Source organism: Microtus oregoni, unplaced genomic scaffold (assembly GCF_018167655.1).
Source record: "Microtus oregoni isolate MIOR12 unplaced genomic scaffold, Mior012 000001F_ref0000356, whole genome shotgun sequence".
Lineage (NCBI taxonomy): Eukaryota > Metazoa > Chordata > Mammalia > Rodentia > Cricetidae > Microtus > Microtus oregoni.
In genome coordinates, this window is record NW_024543060.1 from 63801200 (window position 1) to 63826025 (window position 24826).

General features: G+C 58.0%; 1 protein-coding gene across 1 annotated transcript in view; it reads right to left on the bottom strand.

Moving 5' to 3' along the window:
- Positions 1-780: 780 nt before the first annotated feature.
- Lrp1 (LDL receptor related protein 1) overlaps positions 781-24826 on the bottom strand; it is an 81331-nt gene continuing 57285 nt past the window's right edge. The window contains exons 42-89 of the mRNA XM_041663791.1: positions 24474-24663; positions 21206-21410; positions 20751-20943; positions 19956-20081; positions 19730-19858; positions 19476-19595; positions 19159-19272; positions 18383-18532; positions 18179-18301; positions 17885-18001; positions 17587-17715; positions 17216-17338; positions 16986-17126; positions 16619-16809; positions 15936-16119; positions 15713-15798; positions 15415-15534; positions 14806-14993; positions 14487-14692; positions 13866-14054; positions 13235-13383; positions 12828-12921; positions 12473-12589; positions 12162-12281; positions 11715-11837; positions 11459-11584; positions 10990-11106; positions 10295-10401; positions 10068-10200; positions 9212-9331; positions 8432-8554; positions 8034-8174; positions 7818-7952; positions 7624-7743; positions 6638-6906; positions 5512-5690; positions 5077-5183; positions 4714-4830; positions 4155-4331; positions 3912-4052; positions 3636-3809; positions 2569-2730; positions 2042-2216; positions 1809-1910; positions 1605-1669; positions 1431-1521; positions 1201-1345; positions 781-1060 (exon numbers count right to left, since the gene is read on the bottom strand). Of these exons, the coding sequence (XP_041519725.1) occupies positions 920-1060; positions 1201-1345; positions 1431-1521; positions 1605-1669; positions 1809-1910; positions 2042-2216; positions 2569-2730; positions 3636-3809; positions 3912-4052; positions 4155-4331; positions 4714-4830; positions 5077-5183; positions 5512-5690; positions 6638-6906; positions 7624-7743; positions 7818-7952; positions 8034-8174; positions 8432-8554; positions 9212-9331; positions 10068-10200; positions 10295-10401; positions 10990-11106; positions 11459-11584; positions 11715-11837; positions 12162-12281; positions 12473-12589; positions 12828-12921; positions 13235-13383; positions 13866-14054; positions 14487-14692; positions 14806-14993; positions 15415-15534; positions 15713-15798; positions 15936-16119; positions 16619-16809; positions 16986-17126; positions 17216-17338; positions 17587-17715; positions 17885-18001; positions 18179-18301; positions 18383-18532; positions 19159-19272; positions 19476-19595; positions 19730-19858; positions 19956-20081; positions 20751-20943; positions 21206-21410; positions 24474-24663 (6794 nt within the window). The 3' untranslated portion in view covers positions 781-919. The remainder of the gene's footprint in view (positions 1061-1200; positions 1346-1430; positions 1522-1604; positions 1670-1808; positions 1911-2041; positions 2217-2568; positions 2731-3635; positions 3810-3911; positions 4053-4154; positions 4332-4713; positions 4831-5076; positions 5184-5511; positions 5691-6637; positions 6907-7623; positions 7744-7817; positions 7953-8033; positions 8175-8431; positions 8555-9211; positions 9332-10067; positions 10201-10294; positions 10402-10989; positions 11107-11458; positions 11585-11714; positions 11838-12161; positions 12282-12472; positions 12590-12827; positions 12922-13234; positions 13384-13865; positions 14055-14486; positions 14693-14805; positions 14994-15414; positions 15535-15712; positions 15799-15935; positions 16120-16618; positions 16810-16985; positions 17127-17215; positions 17339-17586; positions 17716-17884; positions 18002-18178; positions 18302-18382; positions 18533-19158; positions 19273-19475; positions 19596-19729; positions 19859-19955; positions 20082-20750; positions 20944-21205; positions 21411-24473; positions 24664-24826) is intronic.

Consider the following 24826-nt stretch of genomic DNA (forward strand, 5'->3'; position numbering starts at 1 on the left):
TGGAGATGGCTTGAGGCTGGAGACATTGACCTTAGGGTTCTCAGGCTGGGCCTCCAGCTTGCAGCACGGCTCCCTCTGGTGGCTGAAGTGGGCCGCAGCTCCCAAAGTCACACTAGCAGGCAGACACAGTGGCTTTTTTTTCTTTTCTTTCTTTTTTTTTCTTTTTTTCTTTTTTACAATTTTATTTATAACAATATCTGTGTTATTTAGTTGTAAAGGAATTCAGCAAAAATTATTAAAACGTTCACGTCCCCAAAATGGGGCTGCCCGCTTGCCCTTCCTTGGTATGCCCCAACTCTTCCTGGTCCTCAGGGGAGGGGAAGCTGGAGGAGTTTCCAAAGAATGTGTACAGCCCTAGGAGTCACAGGGGGGGCACCGGAGAGGGGAGCCTGTCTGGAAGGGGTACTGAGTATGGCCATCTCACAGGTGCCCCTAAAATGGAAGCTGGGGTGACTTCCCTCAAGAACTACAACTCCATTCCTCCTACCTCACAAGGCCAAATCTTCCAGACAGGGTCAGCAGAGGACGCCACCTCCCCAGAACTAACCCCAGAGAACTGAGGGGGGAAGCTTGGACAAGGAGCCCGGACAAGTGTCTTGTACAGGCGCAAGGCTGTACCGCCAGCTTCCAGGGGTGTTTGGTAGGGAATGGAGATCAGCTCCTTCGTACCTTTGAGCCACAAGAGCCCTCCCTGCCCCCTCGAGGCAGCATGGGGGGGGTGGTGCTGAGGAGCAGGCAGGAAGGAGGGTGGAAGAGATAATACTGTGCTTGCTTGCTCGCTCACATATAAAAAGTAATTCCTTCATTTTTACATTTGTACATCCGGCAGGGCCGGCCGGGGAAGGGCTGGCTGGGGAGGGGGCTCATTGAAGGACGCGTCTGTCAGGGGCTTTCTGAGGATGTCCGCTGGGGCAGGGCCCTATGCCAAGGGATCCCCTATCTCGTCCTCAGGTCCCCGGCCCAGGAGTTCTCGCTTCTCGTCCGTGCTGGCCAGGGAGTGGCGGCTGCCATGGCCCCCCATGTAGAGTGTGGCATATACCGGGTTGGTGAAGTTGGTAGGCTGCAAAAATGATAGAGGGTTCAGATGGCTAGAATTTCCCAGCCCCCACTTCCATGACATCATTCAGTAAAACACCTTTGGTTGTCCTGCCCACCCCCAGTCCTTGGACCTCAAAAGCCCTTCAATGGCCTCCAGTCTACCTTGTCAGGGTCCAGGGCAAAATCGGCATCCAGTAGGCCCCCAACATCATCGGGCTCTCCGCCTTCATACATCTTGTAGGTAGGGTTCCCAATTTCCACATTCATGGCCCCGTTGGTCATTCGCTGGTGCTGGAAGCCCTTGGCCCTGGGGAGAGGCAGGAGTCAGGGAGCAGTGACGCTGGTGATGGGGGTTATAAAATAAAAGATTCTCCAGATTCCCAGTGGCTCACCCTCGGACTCGCCGCTTGTACCAGAACACCGCTCCTGCCACCAGCAGCAGCAGCAGGAGCAGCAGGAGCGGGATCAGGATGGAGGCCATGTCTGGAGAGAGAAGTCAGAAAACTGAGCCTGGAGCCCGGGGAAATGAGGGGTACAAGGCTCTCGCTCTAGATCTTGGCACTCACGTCCAGGCTGCTGCTGACTGACGACCTGGTCCTCACAGCGGGGGCCCGTCAGATGGGGTGGGCACCTGCAGGCAGGAAAGCAAAGCTGAGTGGGTCGGCCTCACCTCTGCACCCACTGGAGGTGCAGGATCTAGGTGGAGTCACAGGGCCTGGAGGGCTCTCCTGCTCAGATCTGAGGGTGAGGGAGGCTCAGGCCCAACTCACTGGCACTCGGGCATCATCTTGCTGTTCATGGTACAGGAGCCGCCATTGCTACAGTGATCGACGCAGGTCAGACAACTGGGGGCTATCCGGCCATCAGTGCAGCTGCAGAAAGGAATCAAAATCTGGAGCTGGGGCTGGCAGGACAGGGGCCTACAGCCATGCCAGGGCTCGGGGTGGCAGGACAGGGGCATACAGTTGTGCCAGGGCAGAATGTGGAAGCAGGCCCCACTCACTTGCAAGTGACGTCTCCGGTCTGCTTATTGACCACGCAGGCACCTTGGAGACAACGGCTGCACTTGTCCACCTCACACTTTGTCCCCTCAAAGTAGACAGTGCAGCGACATTGTCGGGAGCCGTTGGCAGCCATCTGACACGTGCCAAAGTTCTCACAGTAGCCTGAGCACTGCCCTGTGGTTGGGAATGGAGAGAAAGTGCCCCAAGCCCCACCTTCATGAGGGTCCACGATGCAGGGGTAAGGACTCTCCAGGACCTAGGGATGACTCCTACCTCCTCCTGAGCCCCTACTGCCCTGCCATGAACCCCAGGACACAGGGATGCCCCTAAGCATTCAGATAGAACATTCATCTCATCAAATAATCCTGACGCCTGGAGGTTTCCGACGCCAGGGAGGTGTGCCAACGTCGTGGGCAGCACCCACAGCCTGAGCATGGTTCATCTGCATGTGGCTTTCCTCCTCTCAGCTTGCCCCCTTGTATTCCTGCTTCCCTCTTCTTCCCCGGGGCTGGGATGATTCACTCACGGTACTGGCAACGGTCACCCAGGAAGCCAGGTAGACATCGGCACTGGGGCTGGTTGCCCTGGTTGACGGTGCAGGTGCTGTTGTTGGCACAATAGCCTGCACACACCTGCTGGGTGCACTTGGGGCCCGTAAAGCCTGTGGGGCACCGGCACGTGGGCATGCCTGAGTGGAGAAGAATTTTGAATGGGACTGTGGTACTGGGAACCACCTGGGCCTACAACAGAGCGTGGAGGAACCCTGGGGAAGCAACGGCCAGAGGGAGTGGGTACTGGGGCAACAGAAGAAAAGAGGTGAGGTGAGACACCTGCCTGAGGATGGGAAGGACCAGTCCTGGGAGGGTTGGGGCCCAGGATGGGGAAGGATCAGTCCTGGGAAGGCTGGGGCTCGGGATGGGGAAGGACCAGTCCTGGGAGGGTTGGGGCCCGGGATGGGGAAGGACCAGTCCTGGGAAGGCTGGGGCTCGGGATGGGGAAGGACCAGTCCTGGGAGGGTTGGGGCCCAGGATGGGGAAGGATCAGTCCTGGGAAGGCTGGGGCTCGGGATGGGGAAGGACCAGTCCTGGGAAGGCTGGGGCTCGGGATGGGGAAGGACCAGTCCTGGGAGGGTTGGGGCTCGGGATGGGGAAGGACCAGTCCTGGGAGGGTTGGGGCCCAGGATGGGGAAGGACCAGTCCTGGGAGGGTTGGGGCCCAGGATGGGGAAGGACCAGTCCTGGGAGGGTTGGGGCCCGGGATGGGGAAGGACCAGTCCTGGGAAGGCTGGGGCTCGGGATGGGGAAGGACCAGTCCTGGGAGGGTTGGGGCCCAGGATGGGGAAGGATCAGTCCTGGGAAGGCTGGGGCTCGGGATGGGGAAGGACCAGTCCTGGGAAGGCTGGGGCTCGGGATGGGGAAGGACCAGTCCTGGGAGGGTTGGGGCCCAGGATGGGGAAGGACCAGTCCTGGGAGGGTTGGGGCCCAGGATGGGGAAGGACCAGTCCTGGGAGGGTTGGGGCCCAGGATGGGGAAGGACCAGTCCTGGGAAGGCTGGGGCTCGGGATGGGGAAGGACCAGTCCTGTTGGGGGCATACCAGAGGGGGAAGCAGCACAGGTGCCCCCGTTTTGACAGTACTCTGAGCACTGGTCCAGCTCACACTTGTCGCCAGTGTAGCGGGGCTGGCAGCGGCACTTGGGCTGCCTTCGCGCATTGAGGAAACAGCTTCCGCCATTGAAGCACTGGAGGGTGCAGGTCCCAGGCCTAGGGGCTGTGAGAAGAACTCTCAGGCCAGAGGGATGGGACCTAGGGTCAGGGAATCCAGAGGCTCCAGGGAACGATCCTAGGGTACCCGAGAAAGGGGTGTGCATACCATCTGGAGGGGGTGTTGGAGAGGGCACAGGCACACAGGTGCCATTATCCAGTCTCTTTCCATTGGGACAGGTACAGACAGGCCCACTGGGGCTCAGCAGACAGAGCCACTCACACTTCTTGCGGTCACAGGGGTTGGTCACTGCAGGTGAGCGGAAGGAAGGGGTGGACGCTGAGCAGGGCTCCTCCTGAGCCCTGTGGCCCTACAACACCCCCTCCTCACCACACCCCCTCCCCGCCACACCTTCCGGCTGTTTGTGTTGATGGTAAAGCACCACATCAGAGGCGTGGCTCAGGCCCCCGGTCAAGTTGACCAAGGGGCTGAGTCCAAACTTGTGGATCTTGAAGACACGGTTATTGATGTAAGTGACACCGTAGATATAGTCCTCAAACACATCGATACTGAAGGGGTGACTTAGGCCTGGGGGAGAGAGAAGAGTCAGGTACATCAAGATGGGTGCCTACGCCCCGGACCCACTGTCTGAAACGCCTGGCTTTGTCAGGCTAGGCACCTCCAAACTTAACACATCCAAACCAACAATCCCTGCCCCCTGCTGGCAAAAGATCTCCTCATCCCAAGACTTCAGGGGTCACAGGAAGACTTCGGTTTTCTCTCCCCACATGTGCCAAGTTTTTCTACCCCTGCTGACTTTACACCACTTAATACTGGAAGAATGAACAAATGGACGGGTGGGGGCCCAGGCTACTGAAGGACGGAGGCAGTGAAGTGAGGTCTCTGGGCTCAGTGGAAAGGGTGGGAGGCCTGGTGGCAGGGTTAGGGACCACGCCGCCACCCTCCTGACCTCGCTTGCTGTCAGCAGCCACGATGGGGTCAGTGCCGTTGAGCCGGATACTGCCGATGACTGAGAGTTTGGCATCTGCCCAGTAGAGCCGCTCATTGTGATAATCCACAGCTAGGCCTGAGGTGAGAGAAAGCCGTGAGGGCTCAGCCTCCGCTATGCCAGGCTGGGTGCGGAGAAGAGACCTGATTCTGTCTGGTGTCTGGGGCAATGCCACCTTGCTCACGTGGTCTTTCCCGGTCACCCACAGCCCTTAGCCCCAACCTGTTGGAAATGGTGTGTTCCACAGCCCTCAACTTTGGGGGACTTCTGAAGCAGCTGGGACCAGAACCTGCCCCTCCCACACCCTACCCCTGCCCCAGGGACCTGTGGGCCACTGAATGTTGTCCTGCACGAGAGTCTCTCGAAGGGTCCCATCCATCGCAGCTGTTTCAATCTTGGGATGGTTCCCCCAGTCTGACCAGTACATGGTACTAAGGAGGGAGAAGGGAGAGTGGGTTGGTCTCTAGGGCCAAGGAAAAGAGCATAGTGAAACAGCATTGGGCGTGGTGTGGGTGCTGCCGGGCACTGAGATCCAGGAGAGCACCAGGCTAACGTCCTCTACTCTAACTACAATATGCTAAGCCAGTAGCATCTAAAGGAGCAGAGCTGCCCCCTGGAGGGGGCCCCAGATCTTGGCTGTATGTGACAGCCAATCAGAGGGGAGCCATTCAATAGGGCCGGAGTAGCCTAGAAGCCTGAGGTCTCTGTCCCCTGTGGATGACACCAGCCCAAACACCTCCCCCCAGGACCCTTGCCCACCCCCTCAGTGGGTCCACCACGATGGCATGGGGCTCATCAATCATGCCCGAGATGAGTGTCTTGCGGTTCTCGCCCTTCATTTGCGCCACCTCAATCACGTCTCGGCCAGAGTCAGTCCAGTACACATTCCCGGCCACCCAGTCGATGGCAATCCCCCGTGGCATCTTCAGCCCTGAAATCTAAGCGGGGTCAAACATTCAGGGATCATCACCTTTTTGTCTTCCTGTTCATTATCCCTCTCCCCGAGTCTGCCAGCCTGCTCTTGTCTGTTACCCCTGACTAACACGACTACGACCAGTCTCCAGGTCTCTATCAGCTCAGGCTGATTGGGAACTCACTGTGTAGCCCAGGCCGACCTCTTATCTTTTGATCTTCCTTCCTCTGCTACTCATACGGCTGGAATTACAGGCATGAGCCACCATTCCTAGCATATTTTCATTTTTCTAGTTTATCCTCACTTTAAAAAAAAAAAAAGGCTTTAGGGTGGGGTAGGGGCAGTGAGATGGCTCAGTGGATGAAGGTGCTTGCTGCCAAGGCTGATGATCTGAGTTCAAATCCCCGGGACTCAAATGGTAGAAGCAGAGAAATAACTCCTGAAAATTGTCCTCTGTCTTCCACATTTGCATGCACTATGGCATGTACATGCAATGTACACACACATACACGCAAGCACTTTCTCTCTAAACATGTAAAGAAACAAAGCGGTCTATAAAGCTGGGAGTATAGCACATGTGAGGTCTAGCACTGAAGAAACAACCAGATAGATAAAAAGCCTGTAAGATATTTTCACTGCTGTGGCCGGGGATCAAACCTACGGCTTCCCACATCCTACCACTGAACTCTGCATAAGCCTGGGATATGTATTAATCATCTTATTGACAAAGTGAAGCCCCGAGTAGTTGAGCAAGGTGGCCAATAGTGACAAGCAGAAATCAGAGTGGGCTCTGATGCTGTCAGTCCGTCCTGGTGTCCTATGTTGCCACGTGGCAGGGCCAACTAGTGACAGTCCTTACTGCTTGGGCTATCAGCTGTGCTTCAGTAGGCAATCTCGACTGTTCCTGCCTTCTAGCCTTAGGCTCTGCCAGCCCCTGCCATCGTGCTCAAATCTGTCAGGCTGGGCACTTACATTGAGGTGAGTGACTCCCCGGTCGATCTGCCTCCGGTGACGGTTGGAAGTGGTAGGAGGTGCAGCCGGTGGCAGGCTCCGGTAGGAGATGGTGCCCGTGTGCCAGTTGGTCCAGTAGACACGGCCGGCCTTGACGTGAACATCCATGGCGTCTATTCTGACACTCTCGTCGCCCTGGAAGGCCTGCTCGTAGGCCGAGTGGGGGTGCCCGGGGAACAGGCTGCGGATCTCATTGTCATCAGCAATGTAAAGGACCTGGTACTCGGAGCCTGACAGAGTCAGAGACCGCCTGTCAGAGGGGCTTGAAAGATCGAGGCAAGAGCCCAGGGCCTGAGTTCCATCTTGGGACTCGCATGGCCAAGTACTGGGGAAAGATGACCTCCAGTCGAGACCCTGGCACTCTACAGAGGCCTCTAGCCCAATCAAGCCATTTTTAGTTTTAGACAGAAGGGATGATTCTGGAGCATCCAACATCAGGCTGAGGACTTGACTCTGTGCCCCAGATAACAGAATGCCCAGATCCTTCAGAAATCTGCCCTCGCGACCCACCTCCCTACCCGACAGTTCTAGGAATTCTGCCGTGTGGTCATGGCATGAGAGCCTCTTGGCGGTGTGTATACACACGTCCACATGCGTGTACAGTGTGTGAGCACAGGCACATGGAAGGAGCAATGCCTTGTTGTCAGAGCACGGGGAACTATGCAGGTGGGCCCATGAGCTGAGTCTAACTGTATCCTCAATCTAGGGCGGGCTGAGGGTTGTGCGCCAGGCAAGAGTGTGGCTCTCACACCTCACAGAGCTTCAGAAGCCCAGCCGGTGGCCTCTAATTTTCCTATGCTTTGCTCAGGATGGTGTCTGGTGCACCTTGACTCTGGGGGGGGGGGGGCATGCCTGAGCACTGAAGTTCCATTCCAGGCCAGCTCCATTTTCTATGCCCGCGTGGACTGGCTCCACCCACCCGCCCTGTCCTTCGCCGACTCAGTTACCTTCAGCCTTGCAGGTATTGTGCGTCTTCATGAAGTTGCGGGCACAGCTGCAGAGGTGGCCACCCTTCGTGTTATTGCAGAGCTGCGAGCAGGTGCCGAAGCGCAGGCACTCGTTGATGTCTGGGGGTGACATCGAGGGTCAGGGGGGAGTCTAGGAGCCGGGGTTCCTGCCCATCTCCCATGCAGCTTCCTACCCTGACATCCGGGCTGGCCTGGCACGGTGTGGAAGCCGGAGCGGCAGGCACAATAGGCGGCTTTCTCGGTGCGCACACAACGTGCCTCGTCGCCGCAGATGCTAGCGTTGGTGGCGCAGCTGGTCAGCTTGGGGTCTGTGGGAGACAAACAGTGGATTTCCTCCCCCAAGCCCTGCCCCGTGGTACCCAGCCCTCCGCGCTCACACCGGGCCCTACCGATGCTGCAGTCCTCTTCATCGGAGCCGTCGCCACAGTCGTCAAACATGTTACAGCGCAGCGAGGATGACAGGCAGCGCTGGTTGCGGCACAGGAACTCCTTCTTGTCTTTGCAGTGGGGATTCTGGGTCGTGGGGGGCTCTGGAGAGGGAGGAAGCTTCAGGCTCTAGGTACTGACTGCACCACCCCTCCTCCCAGAGAGACCTGGCTAACGAAGGTGTGTCCCGGCCCGGCCGCTCCTCAAGCTGAGGCTGGGTGTGCTAACCCTGAAGACTTGGGGCCCCAGGAGGCCTCCAGTATCTTTCCCAAGGGCTTCCCGCAGCCCAGACAGGACCCTGTCTCAGCCTCGCAGGAGCGTGCGCCCCAGGTACAGCCCCCCCTCACTGCCCTCAGCTCACCACAGTCTTCCTCATCCGTCCCATCCCCACAGTTGTCTGTGCCATCACACTGGCGCCCAATCCACAGGCAAACGCGGTCGTTCTTGCAACGGAAGGGCCGGTTGGGAGGACACACAAAGCGGGCTGGAGAAGCCAGGAAACAGCCAGGGTTAGACTTGGGGTGAGGGGTAGGGGACAGTTGGACACTGGGGAGTATGGGAGCCATGTCCCTACCTGACACTGTCCTTGCCTTGGACAATTCCCTAACCCCAGCTTGTTCCATCCTAAATCTTTTTTTTTTTTTTCTTCGAGACAGGGTTTCTCTGTAGCTTTGGTGCCTGTCCTGGAACTAGCTCTTGTAGACCAGGCTGGCCTCGAACTCCCAGAGATCCGCCTACCTCTGCCTCCTGAGTGCTGGGATTAAAGGCGTGCGCCACCACCGCCCGGCCTTCTTTTGGTTTTTTGAGACAGGGTTTCTCTATAGGTTTTGAGCCTGGAACTAGCTCTTGTAGACCAGGCTGGCCTCGAACCCCACAGAGATCCGCCTGCTTCTGTCTCCCGAGCACTGGGATTAAAGGCATGTGTCACTACTACCTGGCTCCATCCTACATACTTTTTAAATATAATTTATTTTTATTTTATTTGCATTGCTACATGTATGTCCTTGTCAGGATGTCAGATCTTGGAGTTACAGGCAGTTGTGAGCTGCCATGTGGGTGCTAGGACTTGAACCCAGGTCCTCTGGAAGAGCAGTCAGTGCTCTTAACCACTGAGCCATCTCCCCAGGGCCCCCCATCTTACCGCATTCCTCGGGGTTCTCGTCTGAGTTGTCCCCACAGTCGTCCTCACCGTCGCACTTCCAGGCCAGCGGCTTGCACAAGGTGTTGTTACATTGAAATTCATCCAAGGGGCAGGTCCTCACTGGGTGCAGGTGAACAGAGGGGTAGAAATGAACACAGGCTGCGGCTGCAGGATCGGATCTGTCAATCCCCTCTAAGGTGGGGCTGAGGCCCAGGGGTCTCCAGGAAAGCTGAAGCATAGCCTGACTCAGGTGTCTTAATTTCCTGCCCAGCGGGCAGAGGGGCAACGGCTTCCTCTGGTATTGGGAGGAGAGGCTACTTAGGGATGTGCCCACAGGGGTTCAGGATGCTACTCTTGAATAGATAGGAGAGGACACCTGAGCCTAGTGTAGCCTGTGGCAGGTGCCGGCTTTAGGTGGCGATCCTCAGCCTACAAGGCAGAACCAGGAAGGCTGCCTTCCTGGTCGGAACCCCTGCTCCAGCCCTCAGCTTCTCCAACACTGCTCCCTCAGGCTACTGAGCAGACCCCAACTCACTGCCTGCCCTGGGGAAAGACGGTAAGCAGGGTCTGGCCTCTAACCACAGCCAACTGGGCGGACCAGGTTCCTGCTGGATTTCTATATAGCTTGGCCCCTTAGCCAGGTTAGGGCACAACTTGCATAAAAAATGTACCCAGTGGGCCTGAGCCTTGTCCATTGCTCCATCCCCCACAACTCAGGCCAGTGCCTGGCTCTCAGTAGATGCTCGATAAAGGTTTGTGGCAGGGACAGTGTATGAAGGAAATAGAGGACTAAGCGAACTGGGCCACACAATGGCCTGGGGGGCTGGGGTAGAGAGGCCAGGCAGGAGGGGCTCACCCCCGGTGCCACAGGCTTCCTCGTCACTGCCATCCATGCAGTCAGCATCCGCGTCACAGCGCCAGCGCAGGGGGATGCAGTGGCCACTCTTACACTGGAACTGGTCCATATCACAGCGGGGGGTGCAGTCTTTCTGTGGGGACGGGAGCCAGCAGCCTGGTCAGGGCCCTGGGGTTCGGCCCTAGCTCTACCGAGGCCACCCGCTTCCTTGAGATCTCTCTGCTCACCTCGTCTGAGCCGTCCGCACAGTCATGATCCCCATCACACTTCCAGCGCCCAGCGATGCAGCGGCCGTTGGCACAGGAGAACTCACTCTCGGAGCAGGGCCGAGGGGCTGGGGAAAGACAGGACCCAGCATGGTGGGCACAGGGCATCTCCAGCCCTGGGAAATCAATACTACACCCAAGTCCAAGGCTCTTTCCTAAGTCTGTGAAGGCCACAGCTGACTGATGTCAACGACCAACTCAACCAAACCCAGGCAGCTAACTGACTCTCCTCACGAGACCGGTGGGCAAAGACGGTATTCACAACTTATTCACACTAGGAACAGACACGGGGTGAGGGTGAGGGCCCTTGGTCCTGGCCTAGGACAGACCATGGAGGGGGGAGGGGCAAGACCACTGGGACAAGCGGCAGGTCTGGGGAGAGGCCAGCTAAGGATGATGGGCGGAAGGACAGCACAGGGGCAGGCAAGGTTCCGGGGCAGAGGTGGCGGCGGGAACAGGGGCACATCAGAGACACCTACCTCTGCGACCCCAAGAGGACAGTGTGAAAATGGAGAGAAACATGAGATGAGGTGAAATGGGGCACGAGCTCAGATACACGGCATGGAGTGGGGTGGATGGAGCCGAGGGGTTGCTGACCCCCTTGCCCTGGGAGGGCCACCCCCTGCACAGGCCCCGGGAGAGGGAGGGTGACATACTGCAGCTCTCCTCGTCAGAGTTGTCCCCGCAATCGTTGTCGTAGTCACACTGCCAGCGGCCCGGCACACAGCGGTTGTTCTTACAGCGGAACTGATACGGCTCACAGGTGCGCTCGTCTGGGGGAGGGGCAGTCAGAGACGGGTCTGGGGTTAGCAGGCAGGGACACGCTTGCTGTATATACCCGAGTGGTATCTATGGAAGGCAGCGGATTAGGGGAGCCAGGAAACACGAGTCTCTCCTGAGGGGTGGCTAGAGAGAGGAACAAGGAACTGAGAGGTGGTGGGGCCTGCCAGGGAAAGCTGCAGTATGCCCTATGCCCACGTGTCAGCTCTACAGCGTCCACAAGAGCCTTGCACCGGGGCCACACTGAGACCCGGCCAGCAGGCACCCTGCCCAGAGGCCTATCCCCAAACTCCGTTCCTCCCTCGCTAACCTGAGGCCGCCTTCTCCCCACAAGCGCGGGCTCACCACACTCCTCCTTGGGCTCGTCAGAGCCGTCCCCGCAGTCATCCTCGCCGTCGCACTTCCAGCGTGCCGGAATGCAGCGGCCGGAGTCCTTGCAGCGGAATTCATCGACCCCGCAGGTCATCTGAGCTGCAGGACGTGGGCACGGGTAAGGAGAGTCTCCTCGGGGAGCCAAGGGGAGGGGTGTGTGTGCCCGCTGGGGTAACGGAGTCACAGGTGCTGCAGGGGAACGTGGGTGCTGGGGCGACGGGCAACTCACTGCAGTTGGCTGGTTCGTCACTGCCGTCCACACAGTCATTGTCCCTGTCACAGACCCAGACGCGGGGGATGCAGCGCTTGGTGATCGAGCACTGGAACTGGTTGGGGGCGCAGGTTACCTCGGCTGCAAGGGGGATGAGAGAATGAGGACCCCTACCCCTTATGTCTCCTCCCAGTTTCTGGTGACCATGTCCTCCCTCTTCCAAAAGCCTGGCCCTGCCTGGTTTTGGTCAGGAGGAAGGAATGCTTTATCCCCAGCCTGGTATTTGTTTTTCTGGACCTGCTGTCTGTCCACACCAAACACAGTGCTTGTATAAGCAAACCAGGAGACACCCAATGTGACTCCTGTCACCACTCCAGGAAAGTTGACTAGCACCTCGACGGGAAGCAAGAGGGAACAACAGCGTGTGCCAATGTCCCCGCCCACGTCCCTGAACCTGGCACTTACGGCAGTCTCGTTCATCTTCCCCGTCCCCACAGTTGTCCTGTCCGTTACAGCGGAAGATGCCGGGAATACAGCGGTTGGTGTTGGTGCACTTGAACTGACTGGGCAAGCAGACGTGAATGTCTGGGAGTGGAGAAGAGGAGGACTCAGGGCAGGTGGGGGCCCCGTGTCCTTCATGGGGGAGCGGTGGGCGGGGCCCGAGCGGTGGGCGGGGCCCGAGCAGCAGAAATGCAGCCTAGAGAGAAGCTGCTGCAGGCTCTTGTTTCCTTGCTTGCGCTGGGGAAGGAATGACTGGCGTCTGGGCCGCTCCTTACCACAATTGGCCTCGTCACTGTTGTCTTGGCAGTCATTGTCCCCGTCACAGATGAAGGCAGGGTTGGTGCAGATGCCGGTTGAGCACTGGAACTGGCCTGGGCGGCACTTGAACTCGGCTGCCGAGAAGGAAGGCTCGGTGTCAAAAGTGAAGGAGGTGGGTCAGTGAGATGGCCCCGTGATGGTACGCATGTGCACGCACACACACGTGTGAACTCCACACACACACAAGAACATGCACGCACGCACACGCATATGAAAAGGAAGAGCAGGGAGACAATGAGTCACTGAAGTTTCTGGCCCTGGCGGCCAGCGAGGAGCCTCCTGCCTCCCACGCCCGCCTGCACCCACACTCACGACAGTCTGGAGGCTCATCCGAGTGGTCCCCGCAGTCATCCTCCGTGTCACACTTCCACCAGAAGGGGATGCACTTGTCGTTCTTGCACACGAACTGGAGGGCGGGTGGGGCAAGATGGGGTTGGTGGGGGCATGGGGCACTCAGAAGCTTTTCTTTCAAGGGGCAGAAATGTTACAGAGAAATAGCGGTGGGGTTAGCGTTTGCGGGGAGGTAGAGCTGGACAGACAGTTGGGATATGACGGATGTAGGAAGGACAGATGGGGATGTCTGTAGGGGACAGCACTAAGGTGCGGAGGTGTTTGGCGTGGGAATGACAGAGGCACAGGCATTGCAGTGGCGGAGGGACACTGGCAGGAAGGCAGGGGGACTGAGGCATGGAACACTGCGAGTCTGAAGGGAACCCTACCTGGCTTGCTGTGCAGTTAGACACACAGGTACGGCCATCACCACCCAGATAAAAGTTGGTGGGGCAGGCACATTTGTGACCACCCCCAGGGGACAGCAGGCACAGGTTGCTACAGCCACCATTGTTGACTTTGCAGGGGTGATTGGGCACTGCCAGAGAGAATGAGGTAGAAGGGTCATGACTCTGAGGCCACTGGCCTCTGACTGGGAGGGTGAGTCCTGCTGGGAATGGTTTCCGGCCTTCTAAAGGATGTCTGGTCTGCTCCTCCCTGCTTAGGAGCACAGCAGGTCTTGATCCTGCGGCTTTCATGAGGGGACTGAGACCAGAGACAGGAAAGGGTCTTCCAAGGCCCAGGATCAGCTCAGGCTTGGACCTCACACCTCAAGTCCCCAGGATCTCTGTCTGCTTTCTGGGTTTCCTCTGACGCTCTTTGCCCACACTGTTCTCTGGACTCATGGCTGCCAAGAGACCCCAGTGTGGAACCCAGGGTGGCTGGAAGCTGCTGAGGGTCTGGCCATATTGTCTATAGCCTCTGTAAGTCTGGCACCTGGCAGGGATGCTTAGTCAGTGCCAGGGTGGCAGGAGTGGTGCTGAGAACCGGGCCTCCTGCACCCTGCGTTCTCTTGCTTACCATCTGGCTGGCGCAGAGCATGGAAGACGTGAAGGTCCATGGGCCGGTGCAGGGTGCTGATGAGCAGTGTTTTGTTGGCACCCGTGGTCTTGTGGGCCCGGTTGATGGACTTCGTTTCCCAGTCTGTCCAGTAGACATAATCTTCAAATAGGGTCAGTGCGAAGATGTGTGGGATATCTTGGCTCAGCACTGTGGCAGGGGAATGCAGGGAAAGACATGACAGTAGTTAGCACCAAGAATAGACTGGGTTCCATGCCTGCTGACCTCCTGAACTCCCATCACAGCCCTAAGTTGGGAATGAACCCCAGTTCCAGATCTCTCTATGGCTTCCTAAGGCTGTATAGGGACAGCCTGTCTATCAGCCACACTGCTGCTCTAGAGGAACACATAGCACCTCTACGAAAGTACAGATCACAGATGTTCCTCAGATAGTTCTCCTGTGACCAGCCCTCAAGGAGCTGGACTGTGGCCTGGCACCGGGCCCAGTCCAAGAGAAGCACCAGGGTATTTGAAACCCTAGACCCCCGGCTTGTGTTTTCAGTACACCATGCCTTCTTGTCCCATCACTTTAGACCCCCAGGTAGGCCTGCTGGCTTTGGGCAGCCTCACTGGCATACGGACCAACGTGACGATTGGAGCCATCCAGGCTGGCAAACTCGATGTAGTCCTCACGGGCGTCAGCCCAGTAGATTCGTTCTGTGACGTAGTCCAGGGTCAAACCATTGGGCCACGTGATCTTAGTGTCCACAATGACGCTGCGGCCAGACCCGTCCATGCCAATCCGACCGATCAGTGAGTGGTCACCCCAGTCCGTCCAGTAGAGGTACCTGGCAGGTGGGGGGCAGTGAACCCCAAGAGTCTAGAGATTCATGGCGCCAGAAGCCTACAGGGAGTCTGGGCTTGCTTCCCAGGGTGCCCCCGGCCCCTCCTGGCTACTTACCCATTCTGCACGTCCACCACCAGAGCCCTAGGCTCACGGAGGCCAGAGCTGACCAGCACTGTCCGATAGGCTCCATTGAGCTTGGACACCTCAATGGTGTCTCTGCCTTTGTCACACCAGTACAGGTTGCCACCCACCCAGTCCACAGCCAGCCCGTCTGGGTTACTAAGGCCCGTTCGGTGCAGCACCTATAGGGGGTACAGTGAAGGAGAAGTTTGAGTGGAACCTTCTGGCTCTCTGGGGCCTGGCTTCTCCCTCCCGTGAAATGGAGCACAGCTCCCGCTCCTGGCTTTGCTGGGAAGATGACAGATCTAAAATGTCCTGTACCGAGCCTGAGACTAAGTGATTGTCAGCAGGGGCTCCGGGAACACAGGCACACACCTAGTGTGCACAGCATCGCACAGCACAGCAGAGGGAAGGCAGGAAGGGTCCTTGTGTTTGCACTCTGTGTTTGGGGGGAGAAGCTAAAACAGGCAGGGTGTTTGTGTGGCCCAGCGATCGGGGAGAAGCGGTGTTGATGGGGACATGAGCTGTGTGGGGAGGGCTGTGGGGCTCCTCCGTGGGGCACCCTGGGTGCAGGTCAGCTGACCAGGGGCAGCCCTTCCTCACCTGCACATTGCTGCCGTTGAGGTGCATCCTTCGGATCATGCTGCCCTGGGTGGTCACGTCGGTCCAGTAGATCATCTGCTCTCGGTAGTCAAAGTCCAAAGCCACAGCATTGTTCAGGCCCTGCGTGTGGAACGGGGACAGGGAAGTCAGCTGCTGCTGGGACACATGTGCATCTGGGGGAGGATGTGGCTGGAGGGAGGGGCACAGGAGACAACCGTGGGCCCAGGTGGGAAGAACTGGGGAGGCTGTACTGGGCCCGGGCAGTTGACAGATGTGAGAAAGGCTTGGGCTTCGGCACCTGCTTAAGCAGTGTGTAGTTGGAGCCGTCCAGGTTGAGCCTGCGCAGGTAGTACCGGTTGGCGAAGATGAGGAACGGCTCCTCATCTGTAGGCAGAGGGTCCTGGTCAGGTATGCCCTTGGACCTCCAGTCTAGTCTACCTTCAGCTATATTATCCCACGGCCCTGCCCTCTCCCTGCCTGCCACCCCCTCCCTGCCCACAGCTGCCTGAACCGTATCTCACCAGTCACGGCTTTGCAGCTATGGGGGTCGCCACCTCGGGGTGCGTAGCCCTCCACACACAGACACTTGTAACTGCCGTGGGTGTTGATGCAGAGCTGGCTGCAGGGGAAGGTGGTGCTGCACTCGTCCACGTCGGCACAGGTCCTGCCGTCGTCTTTAAGCCGGAAGCCAGGGCGACAGCGGCACTGCGGGTACAGGGAATCTGGGCTTGAGGACACAGCAGGGGTCTGGGCTTCCCCTGCTGGAGACCAGGGATGACCTGTCACCCAGAGCTTTCCTCACGTGGCTGTCATCCTACCTTGGTGGTGTCCCTCACACATCCCTCATCTCCCAGTCCCACAGTGTAGCTTAGCGCAGGCTAAGGCTCTTTGCCATCTATATTCTCTTCCTTGGGCATTTAAATAGCATCTCCAGGAGAACAATTCTTCCTCCAGGCTGGGCCTTCCCTTGAACTCCAGAGCTACGCATCTGTCGCCTGCTTGACAACCCCACTCATTTCTCTCCTAGCCTTTATCTCACCCGTGAACAAACACACACAGATGGAGACTCTAACAGTGACTTCCGTCTGCCCCTGCGACATCCCCAGAGCCCAGCACACTGCCCGGCAGAGTGAGTGCCCAATAAGAACTTGATGGATGGATGAATGAGGGGGTGGAGCCGCTGTCCCATCCATCCAGGATGTACCTTAAAGCCGATCTTAAGGTCCTCGCAGTCCTGACTGCAGCCACTGAGCTTGCGGCTGAGACACTCGTTGACATGGCACCCGCGTTCGTCGGAGCCGTCCCCGCAGTCATCCTGGCCGTTGCAGAGCAGCGCCTCAGCCACGCAGCGCCCACTGCTGCACAGGAACTGCGACGAGGCGTTGCATTTGTGCTCTGTGGAGGGCGGCGGGAACAGGTCAGTGGGCTCACAAGAGGACAGGAGGAGAGGGGGCAGGAGCAGCCGTGAGGCTGACCTGGGCTGGTGCAGTGTGGGAGGGGGCGGGAGCCGCGAGGCTGACCTGGGCTGGTGCAGTGTGTGGGGGGGGGGCGGGAGCAGCCGCGAGGCTCACCTGGGCTGGTGCAGTGCGGGTTCTTGGGGGCCTCGTCACTTTGGTCATGGCAGTCGTTCTCACCGTCACACTCCCACTGGCGGGAGCTCAGGCAGCGCCCGTTGGCGCAGCGGAACTCATTGGGGCCGCAGGTTGGGTACTCTGTGATGGGGAGGGGACGATGAGGCTGCTACCCTGGGCACGGTGCAAGCACAGCTAGGCAGGGCTCCCCCTCCAGGTGCAGGACTCACCACACTCGGGGGATTCGTCAGAGCCGTCCGCACAGTCCCGGTCATGGTCACACACAAAATGCTTGGGAATGCATAGGCGGTTCTGGCACATGAATTCGCGGTCGTCACAGGTGCTATTGTACACTGGGAACAGAGGCAGAACCCCCTCAGCCCTCTCTACAAGCTGTGGGTGGTCACCACCCCATCCTGGGAAGGTTCCTGGGATGTGAGAGGGAGAAGGGGTGGAGCACTGGATGGGGCGGGGTGGGGAGGGTGTCTGGGCACAGGGCTAAAGTCACGGATCCGTACTAACAAAATGCGCAGCTCCCACTGAAGTCTTCCTACCCATAAGGCCTGCTGCCCACCCGCGCCTCGTGGCCTCTCCCACTCACGGCAGCCGGCTGAGATGCTCTCATCAGCGCCATCCGCGCAGTCCTTGTCTCCATCACAGAGCCAGCGCTCAGGGACGCACACGTGGGTGCCAGGACAGGAGAAGGAGGAGGGGCCGCAAGTCTTGCCTTCTGCGTGAGGAGCAAGGAGACAGAGATGGACTCAGGAGAGGACGGGGTCTAGCGGGCAGCCGTGACGACATGCCCCGCTGATGTGTGGATTTGTGTGGATTCTATAGGGGATAGGATGAGCATTTCTTCCGGGGGCACCTCCCAGAATCCGGTTCAGGCTGCTCCTCACCGCAGTGAGCCGCCTCATCGGAGCCGTCCCCGCAGTCGTCACTCCCGTCACACAGCCACTGCTTGGAGATGCAACGGTGGTTCTGGCATTCGAACTGGGCCTCTGAGCAGAACTTGTCTGGAATAGTCGGAGAGTGTAGTCAGATGAGAAGAGGGGTGGCAGGCAGCTGCCAGGGAAAGACAGGAGAGGTGCCTGTGGTGTCCCTTCCTGAGAGGCTCCTCAGAAACTGAGGTGGGACCCGGGTGGGGTCTTCAGGCACTGGGGCGCTGGGTGCTGGGGTACTCGGCCACTCACTGCAGTGGGTCTCGTCCTCGCCGTGCTCACAGTCGTCTTCCTTGTCACAGGTCCAGCTCATGGGGATGCACCGCCCACTGGGGCACGCAAAGTAATTGAGCGGGCACCGCGGACGCTTCACACCTGGGAAACAGAAGGGAGGCGTGAGGACGCTGTGAGCCCTGGGCCCGCCATCCACCCAGCTGCCGCTGCTGCCGCCACCACCTGGGCAGTCCCGCTCGTCGCTGTAGTCTCCACAGTCGTTGGCCCCATCGCACACCCAGCTGGGTGCGTAGCAGAGGGATGTTCGCTCGCAAGGCTGGAAGAGCACGCCTTTCACGCCCAGGCGGAAATAGCTGCTGCAGTCGGTGGCACCTGGGAGGGGGAGGCGAGGGTGTGGAGGTCTAAATGTAATCGGCCCCATACTCTCACAGGGACTGGCACTATGGAGTAGGTGTGGCTTTGTTGGAGTGGGTGTGGCCTTGTTGGAGGAAGAGTGGCATTATGGGGGCGGGCTTTGAGATTTCCTATGTTCAGGATACCTCCCAATGTCTCAGCTGTCTGTTCTGTTGCCTGCAAGATGCAGGACTCTCAGCCACTCCTCCAGCACCATGTCTGCCGGCATGCCGCCATGCCCCCCATCATGAGGATAATGGACTGAACCTCTGAAACTGTAGTGAGCCACCCCAGTTAAATGTTTCCTTTAGAAGAGTTGTCATGGTGTCTCTTCAAAGCCATAGAAACCCTACATGGGTCATACTCTGCTGGCCCCTGGTGCCTCTGCTGTCAGAACATGTGAGAAGCACTTCGTGTCTGGTGCCCTCCGCTCACTCTCTACCTCCAGGGGTCCCAGGGGCAGGACGGACAGGCAGGGTCCAGAAGGCGAGGGGCTGCCATGTGGGGTCAGAAGGCTGAGAGGAAACAGCACAGACCAGCTGAGGTAGGAGGGACAAGGGACGGAGCTGGTCTGAGGATGGAGCAGACACAGGCAGGGTACTCACTGCAGTTCATCTCATCAGAGGCATCCTCACAATCCACAAACTGGTTGCAACGACTGGAGTTCCCGATGCAGGAGCCGTCCCGGCAGCGGAACTCACCCATGCCGCAGGCGGTCTCTAGAACAGGGCCCATGGGTACCATCAGGCCGGAGTCCCTCTGGAGGGCCACAAAGGCCCAGGACAGAGCTCCAGTCTTTGGAGTGCCCTGAACTAGCTATCTTGGGCCTAGGGACAAATACTTAGCCTGAGTGAGGACAGGGTGGAGGTGGAGACCTAAAGTGGGCGAGGTCGGAGGCTGGGGCTTGCAGCGACCCACTCACTGTTGCAGGGAATCTCATCAGAGCCGTCCCCGCAGTCATCCACCCCGTTGCACCACAGCATGTTGGAGACACAGCGGCCATTGTTGCACTGGCGGAAAGTCTTCTTGCAGCGGCGTGAGTCTGCAAGGGGGGAGGTGTGGTCGTAGCAGGTACAGGAAGGGGCTATGGAGCTGGGTCACGTGGGGCAGGGGACTGGGGAGAGGGTCCTAGGGGAACGTGGTCTGAGAGGAGGAGGGGCTGCAGAGGCTCCTTACTGCAGTAGGAGGGCTTCTCGTCTGACTTGTCCTTGCAGTGGGAGACACCGTCACAGGTAAGGCTGAAGCTGATGCATTCCCCGTTGGCACACTCAAACTCATCTTGTGCCCGACAAGAAGAGTTCGTAGCTGGGGACAGAGAGGGTTCCATGAGCTGGGGGCCAGCCCGAGTCCAGCTTTGGAAGAAGTGTCCCCTAGCAGCCTCTGCCCCAGCTAGCTTCCTCACCCCGGCAGGTGAAGTCCTCCTGGAGGATCCGGCCCCCTCTACAGGAACAGTTGACATGGCCTTGGTGGGTGAGCAGACACAGATCCTGGCAGCCTCCGTTGTTGATACGGCAGGGGGACAGTTCGCCTGCGGGGAGACCGCGAGCTGCAGAACGGTCCCTGCTCTGGACACTCCCAAGATGCCCACCTAACATTCCAGGGCTCTGCACGACCCCAGCAGCCACAGAGGTTCCCAGCAATGGCGAGGACCTGGCGTGGGTGTTAACGTGGGGGCTTTGAGATGAGTGTACAGTGGTGGCCAAGGGTGTATGCACGAGGCTAGGGAAAGCCTTGGATCTGTTAGTGAAACACACACACACACACACACACACATGCAGCAGGTCACCTGCACCAGGTGTAGGTATGCATGTTTATGTACAGGCTGAGGGTGGGCACAGGCTGCACCTGGCATGTGGGCATGAGGTCAGGTTTGGGGTGTGGGTAGCTTGGGTGGAGGGAATTACTAGGCATTCCCGTGACAGGATCTCCAGGGATGGGGATGAGGCTCTTGAGGCATGAGCAACATGAACGTGTATTTGTGTGCAGTTTGCATGAGATGGACCCAAGTATATCAAGTCCATGCATGTGAACAGATGTCTCGAGGGAGCTGGGGTGGAGGGGTGTTAGAGCTTTCGGAGTTTATGGGAGGTTAAAGGCATGTAAGGATATTTATCTGTACAACGGGAGTCCTGAGAGACTACTGCACACATGTACGGAAGCACAGAGGACGGGAGAGCAAGTGGCAGACCCCACTCACAGCTGTTGGTGTCGTTGGCCACAGCGATGATGCCCATGGGCTGCTGGGGGATGTCCACTCGCAGCAGCTTCATGTCACTGCCCACGTACTTGTTGGCCCGCTGCACTGCCCGCCGTACCCAGTCAGTCCAGAAAATATGCTCCCCGTACACAGCCAACCCAAAGGGGTGGACAGGCTCTGACTTTAGGATCACCTGTTGAGACAGCAGCACCAGTATCCCCATTTGGTTCAGGGCCCTTTACCAACGCTGACCCGACAGTGGGGCCTGGGAAGTCAGAGTCGGAAGGATTCGTAAATGCATCTTGCCTTCTCCCTTGCCTAAGCGATGTCAGAACCCCACGGGCAGAGGTAAGAGCTCAGACGGGTGTTTTCATTCCCAGCTTTCCCTACCCTGTCTCAGATCGCCCAGCCCGGCTGTTCTGACTTGGTTTCCCCTCACGTCCCCACAGACTCACGTAGCGGTGGGAGCCGTCGTACTCGCACCGTTCGATCTTGTCCAAGGTGGCGTCCGAGAAGTACAGCTTCTCCGCACGGTGGTCAATGGCCAGGCCATTGGGCGTGCGGATGTCCTTCTCGATGAGGGTCAGGACGTTGGCTCCGGAGAGGGCTGCCCGCATGATGCTTGGGTGAAGCTCGTTCCAATTGGTCCAGAACATCAGGCTGATGGGAAGGGGCAGAGGCATCAGGAACCAAGGGTCTGCCTGGACATGGGCCAACCTCAGAGCCAGCTAGAACCTAGGATGTGCTCCACAACCCGGCAGCCATAAAGGCCAACACAGCCTTAGCGCTGAGAAGAGCCCAGCCACCGACCATTCAGTTGCTCCGGTGTGTGCCCATGGGGATGTGCTGTAGTCCATGAAATGACCACCTGCATTTGCTGAGACAGGAGGCTGTGTTGCCAAGCGACTCAGGCTCCCAGCCTCCAGCCTGGTCCTGCCTCCACCACTTTCCAGCTTAGGCGATTTACCTGACCCCTCTGTGCCTTAGTTTTCTCCTGTTTAGTGGGGATGATACTGTTGCCTCACAGAGGGTTACAGAATTAAACAGTATATACATATTCATCTCAATCACACTTTTCCGTGGGTCTACGGCTAACTGCTCTCTCTGAACTGAAGCGGGAAGTCCTTGTTAAGTGTTGAGCGTTTCCTTGGTCTCAGGCACACACGGGTCATACCCTCAAAATTTGCTTTCTCCACAATTTTAGGGCCTTTGTGGATGTGGAGTCTGACTTCCAGCCACGCCCTGCTGCTTGTGGGGTGGCGGTGAGGACCCCGGGGACATCAAGTACAAGAATGGTAACATGATCGCCCTCAGAGCCTACAGTGGATGGCAAGCCCTGGGCCTTGGTTCCTGAGAGTCCCTCACTTGAACGGGGGCAGTGAACCCTTTCCCCCTTCTTGTGAGATGTGCCGAGGAACATAAAAAGCTGCTTCAGAACAGAACCTGCCCCTGGCCACCCATGCCTCAGCCCCTCCCTGCTCCGATCTCGGCGCAGGGTCTCCAACCTTGGCCTGCCTTGAACTCTCTACGTAGCCAAGGATGACCTTTAACCTTCTGATCCTCCTGCCTCTGCCTTCCAAGTGCTGGGGTTATAGTAATGTACTATCATCTCAGGTCTATGCGGTGCTGGGGATTGAACTCTGGACTATATACATGCCAGCAAGCAGTCCAGCACTAGCTACACAACAGTCCTCTTCCACCTCCTTATTCTCCCGACTCAAATCTATCACAGCAAAACTTGACTCTTCTTAGTCAGGTTTCTCTGTGTAGCCCGCCTGTCTTGGAACTCACCCTGTAGACTAGGCTAATCTTGAATTCAAAGATTAGCCTCCCAAGGACATGGCTACACCCGGCTAGTGAGAGAACTCTTTATGGATGAAGGTGGTACCCATCCAGCCTGTCTTGGCCAGCAGCAAGAGCACGCTCTCTTGTCCTTCCTCCTCCATCCTTTAGGTAAGGCCTGGTGTATCCCAAGCTAACCTTCAACTCGTTATGTAGCTCAATGACCCTCAACTCTGTTGTTCTACCTCTACCCCCCAACGATGGATTATAGGCATGCGTCACTATGCCTAGCCTGAATGTTCTGGACTCGTACAGTCTGGCCAGTGGCTTCCACACCCTTAGATCAGCCCAGACCACACTCACAGTGGGGCATCAAACTGGCTTACAAAGGATGCACTGTGGGTTAAGAGTTTGGCAACATGCCGGGCGGTGGTGGCGCACGCCTTTAACTCCGGCACTTGGGAGGCAGAGGCAGGCGGATCTCTGTGATCCAGGACCAGCCTGGTCTACAGAGGGAGTTCCAGGACAGGCTCCAAAGCTACAGAGAAACCCCGTGTTGAAAGAAACAAGTTTGGCAACGCTGCTTTGTGGGACAGTGTGACGGGGGAGGGGAGGCTCTCCTGGAGTAGGTGGCCAGCAGCTAGAATCATGGTGGACTCTCTACCTGTTCAGCTGTATGCTTCCCAAAGCCAGCATTGCTCCAGCGGGGATCAGAAGTACGGCTGTCTGAGCCTCTATCCTGACGCACTGGCTCGTACCTGGTCCCCAGGACAATCTCATGCTCTCCTGGGGTGTCATGTGCCATGGGTATCCGTGTCCACCATCACCCTTCTGCTGCCTCCTGTGGACACGCTCCTAGACTTGCAGTCAGGGCAGGCCATTGGCACCGTCACGCTATCCTCTCCCTCAACATTCTTCTCACCTCATCCATTTGTATTTTGTTTTTCAGAAACCACTGGCTCTGGGATATGGGCAGGACATTTTCCTGGGCTCAGCTGAGAGGAACTTGGTGGGTAACAAGGAGAGTGTCTCCTCTAGCCTGGCAGAAAACTGAGCTGACAGTCTCTCCCTGGAGGCCCCAGGGCCAGCCCGGACAGGTGAGGTCACCAAGGGCAAGGTAGGAAATCTTTGCGTCCCCATATTCAGACTGCTAGGGCAGAAGGGAACAAGGGTCCTCGTGCTGGGTCTCCTGGGCTGGATCTGGCGGGAGTTACGCCAAGGTGAGGAAGGAGGGGTACAGTCACCATTCTGTGTGGTTGCTTCTGGGGCTTGTTGGTCCCTTTGTTCCCTACCGAAGCTGTTTGAAAACACCCGATTCCAGCTGATCTGGGCCGGGGAAGTTGCTCAGACATGAGCCAGGACAGCTATGGAGAGGGTGAGGCTCACCGGCAGCCCACCGAGCAAAATGAGGAACGGCAGGACAAGCTGGAGACAGGTGGGCCAGCCCCCTGCCCTGCTCAGACCTGCCATGCCCAGTGCAGTAGACTCTGCTGTCCCCTTGCTGACCTCCTGTTCTGTTCCTTTCCTCCCACCCTGAGCCTTGTGCCCACAGCTGCCTTCTGTCACCACGGACAGACCTGTCACTGCCCCGGCTGCTCATGGATGAGACCTCTGCTGGGCTTCCACATGCTCAGGCTCAGTGAACCTTCGCTGGAGCCGAGTCCTAGAGTCACAAGGTACTTATTCAATGTTAGAGTGTGGCCGTGTGATGGACGACGGTCACAAAGCCAGAAGCGTCCCTTACAGCCCTCAACCTTCCCTTTGGTTCTGGCATTTGAACGATTATCCTTGTTCCACATTGTGGTGGAGGAAGCTGAAGCTCAGAGAGGTTATGTATCTCACTGAGGCCACACAGCAAGCAACGGTGGAGCGTGCCTCTCCTGCCCCTGCCCCCACAGGCCCCCTGCCACCACTCCCCACCCCTGAGGCCCAGCAGCTCACTTCTGGCACTCGTCCAGCACAAATGCCCTGGGATGGTCATCTCCTGACATGGTGATGACAGTCTCCCTCTCGAAGGCCCCTGGGCGAGTCTGGTCCACTGTGTGGCGGGTGATGGTGGATGTTGTGTAGCTTGTCCAGTACAGCGTGTCCCAGCCACGGTGATAGGCCAGGCCTTCCACAGAGCCAACATCTGTGAGAGACAGAGCAGAGGACTTGTGGGATGTGGGAGTGTAGCTAGAGGCCTCTGGTCTGATTTGCCTCAGCTTCTCCCACATCACCACCCGTGCCATGACCCGTGGCCCACCTTCCTCCTCCTCCCCTGCGCCCTGACACCTTGCCTGTCACACTCTTTG